This window comes from Phycodurus eques, chromosome 2 (genome assembly GCF_024500275.1).
Source record: "Phycodurus eques isolate BA_2022a chromosome 2, UOR_Pequ_1.1, whole genome shotgun sequence".
Classification (NCBI taxonomy): Eukaryota; Metazoa; Chordata; class Actinopteri; order Syngnathiformes; family Syngnathidae; genus Phycodurus; species Phycodurus eques.
In genome coordinates, this window is record NC_084526.1 from 2,043,145 (window position 1) to 2,057,037 (window position 13,893).

At 45.0% G+C, this 13,893-nt stretch overlaps 1 protein-coding gene across 1 annotated transcript; it reads left to right on the top strand.

Moving 5' to 3' along the window:
- Positions 1-12,036: 12,036 nt before the first annotated feature.
- On the top strand, positions 12,037-13,826 carry LOC133418193 (gastrula zinc finger protein XlCGF8.2DB-like). The gene is made up of 2 exons (XM_061706640.1): positions 12,037-12,421; positions 12,802-13,826. Exons 1-2 carry the CDS (start codon positions 12,292-12,294, stop codon positions 13,701-13,703), a joined length of 1,032 nt encoding a protein of 343 aa, XP_061562624.1. The 5' UTR covers positions 12,037-12,291; the 3' UTR covers positions 13,704-13,826.
- The last annotated feature ends 67 nt before the right edge of the window (positions 13,827-13,893 follow it).

Sequence of the window (13,893 nt, forward strand, 5' to 3'; positions counted from 1 at the left end):
GGAAATGATGCAGAGTCATTTAGTGTCATGGCCCTGTGTTTCAAGTTGTTTTTCTTTGTGTTGCAGTGTCTGGGTGGGCGTGGACATCGGTGACGCACCTGTCATGCATTGTAATCATCAGCCTTTTTAAGGGGCACTGTGACAGTGTGTGGGCGTCGGAATATTCACTCGTTTTTGCCGCCGTTCTGACCGCTGTCCAAATTTAGGCTAAATACGATTAGATTTGTCGTGTCTCCCTGCGTTATCAGTTTTTTATTCTCTCTGGTTGTGAGTTCCTTTTGTTTCGTATGTCTCGCCATCACATGCCCTGCCATTTAAGTAAAATTGTTCGGACCTCTCACCTGGAGTCTATTTTTTGGGATCTGTCCTTACGCCATTGCCGATCGTGACAGAATATTCCGACCAGAAATGGATCCCGCAAACTCAGACTTTTTTCGCCACGCGTTGGCAAGTCAGGGACATTTGGTAGGAAGACACGAGACATCGTTATACGAGCTCAGGGAGGCAATTACGGCGTTAACGACCCATCTCAGTACAGTGAGTTCTCGGGTTGATCAGGTGTGTGCACTTGGATTACCTCCGGTTCTGGCAAAAGCACCCGCCACCAACACTGTGGCCGCGGTGCCACCCGCCAGGGAAGCTTGTCTGCCAAATCCACCTCGTTATGCTGGGGAGCTCGGCGGCTGCGGTCAATTTATTTTTCAATGTACCCAAGTATTTGACCAACAACCGGTCACGTATGCCCAGGATAAGACGAAGGTGGCTTTTATAATGAGTCTACTTACGGGTCAGGCAGCATCGTGGGCGATGGCGGTCAGCAGCGCCAACCCAGCGTTCCGTTCCTCCTTCCCGGCATTCGAATCTGAACTAAGGAGAGTTTTTGATCACCCCGTCAAGGGCAAGGAAGCCGGTAGCCAGTTGTTGAACCATTCCCAGGGGGACTTGTCAGTAGCCGAATACTCCATTTAATTTCCGCATCATGGCAGCAGAGAGTGGATTCGACGATGTTGCGTTGAGCGGCATTTTTCGTCGGGGACTCTGTCCTGCCGTCAAAGATGAGTTGGCGGCCCGGGACGAGACCACTAATTTGGAGGAGCTCATCGGACTAGCCATTAGACTGGACAATCGACTGAGGGAACGGCAGCACGAGCGGGCGGCTGAACGGCGCATTTTTTTTGAGTCCGCTTCAACGGGACATTCTTCGTCCGCCATGGAAGACGCCGCCTGTGTTCCCCCATCCACCTCGGCGTCAACGAGGGAGCCGGCCCTGGCCGTGGAGGAGCCGATGCAACTCGGCGGGGGGCGACTGGCGGAGACGGCACGTCGGAGACGCATGAGAGCGGGGGCGTGTCTGTACTGCGGCCGACCAGGACACAAGGTATCCACCTGCCTGGCGAGACCTTCACGGGGAAGTGACGCTACACGTTCCAAGCAGAGCGGCCAGGTGGTGGTGACAGCACCTTCTGCTTCCGAAAGGAACGTCTCATCGTGTGAGTATTTTGATGAAGACTTGGTACCCGGTGAATTGAGAACTGGGTCGAACAAGAGACGATTTGGCGGCAGTGTGAAGGTTTCCGCGTTAATTGACTCCGGAGCTGATGAGTGTTTTGTGGACTCCTGTGTGATAGAGACTCTAAATTGTCCACTGTACAGACTTAGCAAACCGAGAAAAGTTCTTGATTTGGATGGGCGGCCTACTACTGGAGCGAAACAGAGTGCTTTGACACTCACCGTTCGGCCCCACGACCTCCGAGAGGCTTGGAAGAGGCTTCCCCTGAAAGCTGGATTCCCAAGGATTGTCTGTGTGAATTCCTAGCCCACTAGGCTGAAATTAAGCGACCTAAAGTCGTGCCGAAGTCATATAGGTCGTCATGGTACTGGAGCGAAACTGAGTGCTTTAACGCTCGCCGCTCGGCCCCACAGCCGTCCAGAGACTCGGGGGAGGCCTCCCCTGAAAGCTGGATTCCCACCGACCGTTAGTTTCAAATCTTAGCCCACTAGCTCAAAAGGAAGCGCTAAAAAGTCCTGCCAAAATCACATAGGTCGTCATGTTACAATTTACTCAATAAAGGCCTCCTTCTGGCGCGAAAGCTGGATTTCCAATAATACAATATGGTGTACAATATGTGATGGACATATATGCTTGTTTACTTTGATGTGACCGCCATTTGTTATTGAAATAAAGATCTTAAAAGCAACTACAAGCTACTGAAAGAAAATAAAGAAAATATTCGTTGTATTGTGTTATGAATATAAAATATGTTTCATCAATAAATGGAGAAAAGATCAAACATTTCATTCATTTCATGTAATTTTCATGTTGCATCAGGATGAATATTTTAATCATGATATAAAATTAACCATTTTGGGATTTTAAAAAAATCAATAATAATAATGAGGAGAAGCCACTCAGAAAATGGATGGATGGATGTTTGTTTTGTCCATGCTGTTGAGTTCTGTTAATAACACGAAGCTGTCACTGCATTCATCCAACATTTTAATTGCAGTGGTGAGGTGGCAGGATTATCCAAATATTTTACTTAAGTACTCATTTGTACCGCAAATGTTATTTATTTATTTTTTTTAAATAAATGTTCCACCCAACTGAAGAAGCTTTGATTTTGTTCGCCAACTTTCGTCATTTATTGTAGTTTAGCACTTACATGATGATCCCTGCAGCTACGCCACCACTGCACACAAATATTGTAAAGAACTGAATGTTCAGTCGTTGCTAAACATTTCATGTGAGCGTAAGAAGTGAGCAAACCTGCACCGTCGGACACAGCGTGAAGGGGGCTTGCTGACGCCGACGCTCAGGAGTTGACCTTGACCCTGGTTCTCCTCCTTCGCGCGACAAGGTTCCTCCTCGTACTGCGCTAACTTTCTTTCCAACACCGCGGAGATTTCCTCCCCGGCCGCATTCAGTCGCGCGTTCACAAAAGTTCTCAACATTCGGATTTCAGACATTTTAAACATACTGTCAACACTTTGTACACGCAATTGAGCGACTTTGCCGACTTTTGCGTCTCGCTAAATTGCGCAAGCATGGGGCGCAGACTCCCGCTCGCCTTCTCCACAGGACACGCTCTCTCTGCCGACTTTTTTTCCTTCCAAATCTTTATTGAAAATATTCAGTTTACGAACAAAAAAATGACAAACGGACACATAGTCATTAATACATATTACATAAAATAGTATAAAGGGGAGCCAGGGGGATTTTAAATAAAAACATGAAATGACGAACATACAACGAACATATTTAACACGTCACAATTGTTCTCATTAAATAAAATTTAATTTCCAAAGGTTTTGCTCTCATCAGACGAGACGTTATTCTCCCAGTTTTTAACTGGCTTGTCCAAATGTTGTTCAGAAAACTTGAAACGAGCTTTGACATGTTTTTTTTTCAGCAATGGGGTCTTGCGTGGTGAGCGTGTATACAGGCGATGGCGGCGGAGTGCATTACTCACTGTTTTCCTTGTGACAACAGTACCTGCTAATTCCAGGTCTTTTTGAAGCTCTCCACAGTTGGTCCTTGGCTCTTGGACAACTCTTACGATTATTCTTTGCACTCCTCTGTCAGAAATCTTGAAAGTTATCGGACTTCTGTGCTCGTCCCGGATCGTCCATAACGAACACCATGTTCAAGCATAAGGGTGTCCACACGTGCACTTGGCACCAGGACACCTTAGGTCGAAGTTCAATGATCGACTTCGTGGTCGTGTCATCAGACTTGCGGCCGCATGTCTTGGACACTCGGGTGAAGAGAGGGACGGGGCTGTCAAGTGATCACCACCTGGTTGACATTGTGAGCCGGTGAGGAGAATACTTCGAAAACCTCCTCAATTCCACCGACATGCCTTCCCATGAGTGAGCAGAGTCTGGGTTCTCTGAGGCGGGCTCTCCTATCTCTGGTTTGAGGTGACCGAGGTAGTTAAAAAGCTCCTCGGTGGAAAGGCCGGGGGTGGATGAGATTCGCCCGGAGTTCCTAAAGGCTCTGGATGTTGTGGGGCTGTCCTGGTTGACACACCTCTGCAACATCGCATGGACATCGGGGACAGTGCCTCTGGATTGGCAGACTGGGATGGGAGGGTGTGTTCAAACTACAGGGGGATCACACTCCTCAGCCTGTTTTGTGGACTTGGAGAAGGCCGTGTCCCTCGGGGAGTCCTGTGGAGGGTGCTTCGGGAGTATGGGGTACCGAATCCCCTGATACGGTTTTAGGTCTTGGCTTTCCGTGCCTTTTTACACCTCACTTTCTCCTTGTCTTTAATACCTTTTCCCTGTGTCAGTTCACATGTTTACACACAACTTAATTTATGATCTTATTTGTTCTACATTCTTTGTATCTATGGTGGACATCTGGAGGAATTTTCAGGTCAATAGCACCTTTGGAAGTATATTTAGTGAGAAAAATTGTGACATTTTAAATGTTTATTTCAGCCGCTGTATGTACATTTATATATTTCTAAGTCTATGTACTGTATATTGCTACATTGCTGAGACTTTTGGGGGGATTGCAGGGGCAATCGTTTCTTTCAATTTTTTTTTTGGGGGGGGAATACATTTTTAATTATTGTATTCAGATTTTGTTCGTGCTGACTCTCCCGAAGAGGGTTCCAGTTGGGGGCGTGAGTGCCTCAATCTGGCCAAGACCCTGCCCACAAGTCTGCAAATTTTAGAATGGAATCCCAAGCAGCATATGACAGACTGCTGGAAACGCAGGAAGTGAACGTGGACGGGAACTCCAAATCCTTCTGAAATAAATCGACCATTGGCTTTTTATTTCCGAACAGTTTTTATTCATTGTTTTTTTCCTCCACAATAGTCATATAATGTAACGCGCAGCTGCTTGCCTCCTACCTCATTGGGTGCTTGGGCTTGTTCAGCTGCTGCTCACCTTTTTTTGACCGATTTGAAAATGAGCAGAGCAGCTTGCTGAATGTTTGTCTGCATTGACTCCAAGACTTTTTTTTTAGCTTGTTTATGACAATTTTAAATCCAATCTGAATCCAAATATCACACTGATTTTGCTCAATCAGTTCAACTTTTTGAACTATGGCCATATTTTTGCTTCCGTGGACAGATATTTTGGCTAAGTTCAAATAAACAGAGGTTAATGCCCTTAATGAATTTTCAATTTACAGGTACTTATTTCTATCATTCAATTTAGCTTCAGCAAAGTTGGTAACCTTTAATAAACTGTTAACAACATACAACATGTCTTCTTGTGTGTGTTTTCAACTATGACTTGTTGTAAAAGGTTTTACCACAGCACGAACATTTGTTGCATTTTGATGTCACGTCAACCTTTCGAGTGTTCATCATCATGATCATAATTAGAAGAGTGTGACGTCGCGTTGTCACTATCTAATAGTGGAGATGAGAGGTCGCGTGATTGGGCTCCTCCACAGCGGTCTCCATCGCCTTCTTAACACTTCACAATAACACCAGTCGACGGAAGCTTACTGATATCATCCTCTTGCTCTTCTTCTCGAAGGCGTGGGGACTCTGGCTCATCTTCCTTTTTAATGTCAGGTAAATCTGGCTCAGCTTCCTCTCTAATGTGAGGGGGCTCCAGCGTCTGTCTTTTAATTTGAAGAAGCTGTGGCTCCTCCTCCTCCTCCTCCTCCTCTTTGATGCGGGGGGGACTCTGGCTCCTGCCGATCAGGCTGAAGCTATTCACTGACGTCTGCACGACACAAAAAGACGAACACACACGGTTTAGTAAAGTCAAGGTTTGCTCAGTCAATTCATCAACAACTGCGCCTTCTCCGCTGCCCACCTATTCCAAGGTGTCCCCTAGGGCTCTGTGCTTGGTCCCCTCCTCTTTATCCTCCACCTGATCCCACTCGAGCCAAATCGCTCTCCAGTTACACAGGTATGCCGATGACGTCCATCTTGGCTCGACATTTCCTCCCGATCCATCACCACCTCAAACCACTCCGACCTGTCAAACTGTCTTTCTGAAATTACATCCTGGTTGCAAGCAAGCGATCTCCAACTCAACAGGGACAAATCAAACCTAATCATAATCACTCCAAATTCTCTTCCACCTCAGCGTCGTCCCCTCCACTCTGTCACCCTCCCCTCCAACCGCCAATCTCGAGTCGGCCGCCTGCCCCCTCACTCGCACCCGTTCCCACGACCACATCACCCCTGTCCTCCAGAACCTGCGCTGGCTCCGCCTTCCCTAATGGCTCCAATTCAAACTCCTCCTTCATCGCCATCAAGCCCTCCACACACACACACATATTTAAATGTATATTTAACATTTGGGTTTAATATTGAAATACAATTAACATAAACGAGATTTAGGTGTAACATTTGATACTTGGAGTTAACTATTCAAGTTGGCAGATATAGTAAATGCGCATGTGTCAAACTGACAGCAGTTTTTGTGACAAAATGTTGCGGTTATTTACAGCATGAGCCGCACTGCAAACTCCAAACGGCTGTCTATCTTTGCGGAGTGACATTTTATGCCGAAAACATGATTAGCATCCTGGATTTTTGTTTGTTTGGGAAGTATAACGTAAGACTATCATTTCATGCTAAATTCACAAAGGTAAGGACCCGGGCCACCAATCCATCGGCATTGCAAGCACTTCTCCGGAGTTCGATTATCCGGGTTGCGTCAACTGTTCATATGCATATTCATATTTCTGTCCTTCTTTCAAGGGATAGGTAGCCTTGGGGTTTTGCAAACAGCTCGTTTCTCAGCGCATCATGCGGGGTGCTCAATGAGGCGTTCATTCATCAGCTTCTGCGGGTTTTCCTTGTCGCGGTCACCGAGGCCGCCGCGTATCGCCCCAGCTCGCTTCACTTCGTCCGTCATGCCCTCGCCGTCGTCCACGTAAAGACACCTTTTCTGCTCGAAGAACGTCACGCGCTTCACTCGAATCCGCCTGGGGCCCGATCATCATTTGGATGTCACGCGATGACGTCAGGACGCCCACGCGCTGAGGCGACTTCGCGTTCGGCGACGGCTCCGCTTATATTCGGACAATTCCTTTCGCCTTAACTTTACTTCACCAGACGCGTTCTTCTTCTTCTTTTCTCCTTATTCTTCTTCTTCTGTGGTGGTGTGTTTCAGAGAAGTGTGAGGGAAAGTTGGAAGAAAAAAATGGTATATTTATGTAAATACATGTTTTCTCACAGTGTGATTATTGTATCTTCACGGTGTAGGCTTTTGTGTATTAATAGAGGTTAGGTTTTTTTTCGTAAGGTTTTGTCCGTGCCTCGTGGCGAGGATGGCGCCGCCTGAGACGCCACCGTCTCTGAGGCACGGCGTGCGGATTGTGCCACAGCCTAGCTTCACGGTGGAGCAAGTGCTGCTGGCTGTTGGCGAACAGGTGGGATATATGCATATCTCACATGCATCCCGCATGAATAAAGCGGTGGTCGTGTTTTTTAAGCAACAAAAATATGTAACGGAATTTATAGAGAATTGATTAATTCTAAATGACGAGTTTATCCCAGTTTCCCCGCTGGCCGTACCGTCAACACGGATCACTATTTCGGGCGTCCCTCCGTTTATTTCGAACGAGGCGCTGGAACGGGAGCTGAAGCGTTTTGGTAAGTTTGCTAGCGGATTTCGTAATGTTGGGTTAGGATGCAAGAATGAAAAACTGAAGCATGTTCAGTCTTTTAGACGACAGGTTTTCATGTTTTTAGACTCTCAGACGCAGACGTTGGATGTTTCTTTCCGTGTTCGTCATGAGGAAGGAATGTACATGGTGTATGCGAGCTCGGGAAGCATCAAATGTTTTGAGTGTGGAGATGTTGGTCATAAACGGCTGGCGTGTCCGCATAACAATGCTACAGTGAGACCTGCTGCTGTTGATAGCCCCGAGGATCACGCCCAGGCAGGTCCGGTTGTGGACGGGGTCGTTGACGTTGAGGAGCGGACGGCTGAGGTACCCCTTGCTGAAAGCCGTGGATCGGTGGCGGCGAAGGTAGAGGGACAACGTGCTATTATTGAGAAGGATGAAAGTAAGAATGACATGCAAATTATAGAACAGAATAGTATTGTTGCTCGGATGAAAATGGCACCGGCTAGTGATGTGAGACAGCAGCTGAAGGCTTTTGGAGGATACATTCGGTAAAACGGTTGATGTACAAGAATATTTTCCAGATGTTAGAAAGTTTGTGAAGACTGTGAGTACCCTACAAAAGGTGGTAGGAACAGACTTGCTTGATGACAAGAAGAGATATCGCCTGAGGAAGCATGTGACTGCTGCTAGGAAAATTTTAAGTGGTAAAAGACAGAAAAAATTGAAAGTTGATTATTAAATTAGGAATGGAACAACAACACTGGGTGTTTTCTCTGCTGTTGTCTCTTGGCTGGTTGGTTTTCTCTCTCTTTTATTAATATGAATTCTTTACGTGTTGCATCCTTAAATATTAACGGGGGTAGAAATGCACAGAAGAGGGCGCTAGTGTTAGAAATCCTAAAACAAAAAAGAATCGATATCGCTATGTTGCAAGAAACACACAGTGATAATTTAAATGAAACGGACTGGGGGCTATGTTGGGGCGGTCAGTACGTTCTCAGTCATGGCTCTAATCTTAGTGCGGGGGTCGGTATATTATTTAGTCCCACTCTTAGTGTTAATGTTTTAGCGATCACAGAAATAGTTGCAGGGAGGATTGTAATGGTTCAAGCGGAAATCTACAACATTATGTTTAAATTTGTGAATGTATATGCACCAAATTGCGGGCGGGACCGTTTGAGTTTATTCAAAGTACCAAAGGAAAATTTGGACAACTGTGATAAAGTAGAATGTGTTTTAGTTGGGGGGGACTGGAACTGTTGCACCGATCCCGCTTTAGATAGAATAGGACAGGAGCTCCATACCCAGTCGTCCTGTTTCTTGTCAAAGATGACTAAGGAGTTGGATTTAGATGATGTGTGGAGGACAAAGCATCCGACCGACAGACAATATACCCGAATGAAAGTTTTTGATGGCGTGGTTACTGCAGCCAGATTAGACAGATTTTATATGTCTGTGGCTTTTAACACCAGGGCAATTAATTGTCAAATTTCCCCAGTTGGGTTTACGGATCATCATTTGGTATTATTGGAACTAATTTTGTCCCACATGGACAAGCCGAAATCATTCTGGCATTTTAATGTCAAATTTTTACATGATTTAGTTTTTTGTAAAAATTTTAAATTGTTTTGGAGTAATTGGAGAGCCAAGAAAGAGTTTTTTCCCTCCTTAATTCAGTGGTGGGAGGTAGGAAAAAGTCAAGTGAAAGTGTTTTGCCAACAGTACGCATCCTACTCTAGTATTAATACTAGGAAGGCTATAGAGAAACTAGAAGAGGACATTGAGGTTTTGGAGAGTGTGGCTGCTGAAAATACCGAGCAGTTAAAAAAAAAAAAGACAGCAGTTGACTTGTTTTCTTCAAGAGAAGGCTAAAGGAGCTCTGGTCCGGTCACGGTTTACCACACTGAGGGACATCGATGCACCCACCTCCTTCTTTTTTAACCTGGAGAGATCTTTTGGACAGAGGAAACAAATGGTGGTGCCTACAGCGGCCTGATGGGACGCTGACTTCAGATCCTGCAGAAATGAGAAGGCTCGCGGTGTCTTTCTACTCCAACCTGTTTGAGGCAGAAAGGTGCGATGGAAGGGCTACCGAGACACTACTTCGGGGTGTCCCTCAGCTGGGATCTGACGTACAAGATGTCCTGGGTTCTGACATTACTCTAAAGGAATTGACGACTGCGGTGACCCAGTTGACCTCTGGTAAGGCCCCAGGTTTGGATGGAATACCAGCAGATTTCTATAAACACTTTTGGAATATAATTGGGATTGACTTGTTGGAGGTTTTCAAGGACTCCTTTGGGAGAGGGACTCTTCCAGCTTCCTGTCGGCGTGCGGTGATCTCTCTTCTGCCAAAAAAGGGGGATTTAACTTTGCTCAAAAATTGGAGACCTGTTGCCTTACTATGTACCGACTATAAAATTTTATCCAAAGTTTTGGCAAATAGACTAAAAGTTTATATGGACATTGTAATTGGAGAAGACCAGTCGTACTGCATCCCTGGCAGATCTTTGTTGGACAATCTATTGTATAGTTTTGCTATCGAGCCTCTCCTATTGAGATTTAGGAAAACCTTGAGAGGTCTATGTCTGCCAGAGATGACTTATAGCCTTCCCATAGTCGTGTCAGCCTATGCTGATGACATTACTGTAATGGTCCAGGGACATGGGGACATAGAGGCACTGAGAGAAAGTCTAACGCTGTATGAAAAGGCTTCCTCAGCTAAGGTAAATTGGGAAAAGAGTGAGGCATGCTGGGTTGGTAATCCAACACAGGCGACTGCGTATGGTCTCCCTGGTGGCCTTACATGGGGAAATAGTGGGTTGAGAATTCTGGGGATTTATTTGGGTGACGACAAGATGGTTGCTAAAAATTGGGAGGGAGTGCTGGGAAAAGTGCAAGCTAAGTTGTCTAGATGGAAATGGTTGCTACCTCAGCTGTCCTAGAGGGGACGAACTCTGATTGTAAACAATCTCGTCGCCTCTCTTTTGTGGCACAGACTTCAGGTGTTAGCACCCCCACCAGGACTGATTAAACAGCTACAGAAGATGCTGGTGGACTTTTTTTGGGGCGTGATTCCTGCTGGTGGGGAATGGAGGGAGCAATGTGGAATCGTACTGTCCCTAAAAACTCCAAAACTTGGGAACTTCAGCTCTTGCAGTGGAAAGCGGCTGTATGAGAGCTGTGTAAAGGTGCTGAACAATGGATTGCTCACTGGAGTCAGAGAGTCGAGGTGGACAGAGGTGTTTGGTTCGGAATTTTCCCCAAAAGGAAGCTGGTGGGTCCTGTATAAACCTCCTGTTGAAAAACGGATGGGTGACATCCAATGGAGGATTATACATGGAATAATAGCTACGAACAGATACAGAGCTCACTTTGACCCTAGCACTGGGGAAGGTTGTCCTTTTTGTTTACACCCAGAGACATTGGACCACTTAGTGCTTCTATGTCCCCGTTTGGCTGTTTTCTTTAAAATGTTAAAGGAGTGGGTGGAGGGGTTGGGAGAGATTTTCTCTTTCCATCTTTTTATATTTGGACCAATTTATTCCAGAAAAAGAAAGAAAACTGTGGTGTTAATGAATTTTATGTTTGCAAGTGCTAAATTGGCTATATGGAAAAGTAGGAAAAACAAGATTGTTGGAGCTAGTTGGACTGATCCTCTTTACTGTTTGAGAGGGTTGGTGGCAGCCCGTTTAAGGGTGGAGCACACCTTTTATACGGTTACCAATAATCTGGAGGATTTTGTGGATCGGTGGGCTATTGGGAATGTTTTGTGTTCAGTAGATGAATATGGATGCTTCTATGTCCCCGTTTGGCTGTTTTCTTTAAAATGTTAAAGGAGTGGGTGGAGGGGTTGGGAGAGATTTTCTCTTTCCATCTTTTTATTTTTGGACCAATTTATTCCAGAAAAAGAAAGAAAACTGTGGTGTTAATGAATTTTATGTTTGCAAGTGCTAAATTGGCTATATGGAAAAGTAGGAAAAACAAGATTGTTGGAGCTAGTTGGACTGATCCTCTTTACTGTTTGAGAGGGTTGGTGGCAGCCCGTTTAAGGGTGGAGCACACCTTTTATACGGTTACCAATAATCTGGAGGATTTTGTGGATCGGTGGGCTATTGGGAATGTTTTGTGTTCAGTAGATGAATATGGATCACTGGTGTTGAATTTTTAATTTTTCTTTTATTTATTTTGTGTACATTTTCATTTGTTTTGTTTTAAATATGTTTCTGGTGATATCCTTTTCATGTTTTTAAAGTAAATACATATTGGGATCTTTTTTTTGTCAAAAGGTGTGCTAAATAAAGTTTCTTGAAAAAGTAAAAAAAAAAGTCTTCTTCTTCGCCTCGTTCTTCTTCTTCTCCTCCTTATCTTCTTCGTCTTCTTCTTCTCCTCGTTCTTCTTCTTCTCCTCGTTCTTCTTCTTCTCCTCGTTCTTCTTCTTTTCTTTTCTTCTTTTTCTTCTTCTACTCAACCACCCCCCCCCCCCCGCGATCTTGAAATATTGTTTTTTTCTCCACCCGAACGAGTATTGTAACGTAGTGAAACCTCAACTCATCTCCACTTTGATGGGTTAAAACCCCCTCCGTTACATTTGAGTTTCTAGCTTTCCGAGCTTCTCGAGCTAGCTTAGCTTAGCTTCCTACCCGCGAACAAAGAGACGCCTTTGCTAGTTTCGCCGCATATCAGTCAGCGGAGATCAAGCGTGAGTGTAAATCTGCCGTGGCCGTCGTGCGACAATGTGTGCAAAACGTGTGAAAGGAGAAGAGTGCGAGGATGAACTTTGTGCACCAAAAGAGGAGAACGAGCGACAACTTGAACTGCTGGACGCGGTTTGCAAGCAGCCTCGAGTTGTCTTACAAAAAGCAGGTCGGTTCACTTCTTAAGATCTTGATATATCCAGTGACTCCAAAGTTTTGGGCCTCCGATGATGATGATGATGATGATGATGATGATGATGGCGACAAGATGTCCAGCAGAAGGCTGGGTGCACATTGAAAAGTGTCAGGAAGATCTCGCTTATGGTTGCATGAATAGGCACTATTCGTTCTTTTGGTCAATTTATTAAGCTGTCTTTTATTTCTGTACTTTGTTTTTTTAAATGTCTTTTACTCTTTTTTTTTTTTTTCATCATGTCAAGCACATTGTGTATGAAATGCGTGACATAAATAAAGCTGCCTTACCTTGCCTTGACTGAACAAAGTCAGACTTTGCCAAACCACGTGTGTTTGCCTCCTTGTGTCCAGTAGAAGTTAGTGAGGGAGATCTTCCTGAGCAGCAGGAGCCCGAGTGCCACCGCCACATTAAAGAGGAGGAGGAGAAGGAGCCAGATCCTCCTCATATTAAAGAAGAAGAGCAGTTGGATGAAATCGCTGAGTTTCCATTGACTGGTGTCGTTCTGAAGAGTGAAGATGATTACGAAGAAGAAGGTGACAGTGGATCACAAGCAGACGGCCTCTTAGCTCCACTATCCGACGGTGACGACATAACGTCTCACTCTTCTGATGATGATGATGATGAAGAAAAGCACTTTAAAGGAGATGTAACATGGCAACCTGACAACAAATGTTCTCACGGTGACAAAACGTTTTACAACTCATCGCTGAAAGCAAATGAGAGCACACTCACTGGCGAAAAACCTTTCGCTTGTTCGGTTTGTGGTAAAACGTTCAACAGAAAGACAACTTTGGCAACGCACACAAGGACACACACAGGAGAAAAACCTTTTGCCTGCTCAGTTTGTGGTAAAAGATTCTCTGACAAGACAAATTTAACAACGCACACAAGGACACACACTGGGGAGAAACGTTTTGCCTGCACAATTTGTGGTCAAAGATTCTCTTCAAAGACTAATTTAACAGGACACACTAGAACGCACACCGGAGAAAAACCTTTTGCCTGCTCAGTTTGTGGTCAACGGTTTACTCAGAAGGGAGATTTAAAAATACACCACAGAACACATACTGGGGAAAAACCTTTTGCCTGCTCGGTTTGCGGTAAACAGTTTGCTAAAAAGACAAATTTAACAACGCACACAATGATACACACTGGTGAGAAACCATTCAGTTGCAGTGTGTGTAATAAAGGTTTCCATATCAATTATGAGCTTAAGAGACACAAGTGCGCCGGTGAGAAGAGAAGCTGTCGATGAAGCTGCGGAATAAACAGAAGAAAACTGAGGCTGTGTTGATCGTTATTGACTCATTCCCAAATCCGCAATCACTGTACAGCAGAACCTTGGTTAACAAATACCTGGTTTACGAACAATTTGGTGTGTGCATTTTTTTTTTCAAATTTGGTTTTCGCTCTATTTTCGGTTTGCTTCAGCACATGCGTGGAGG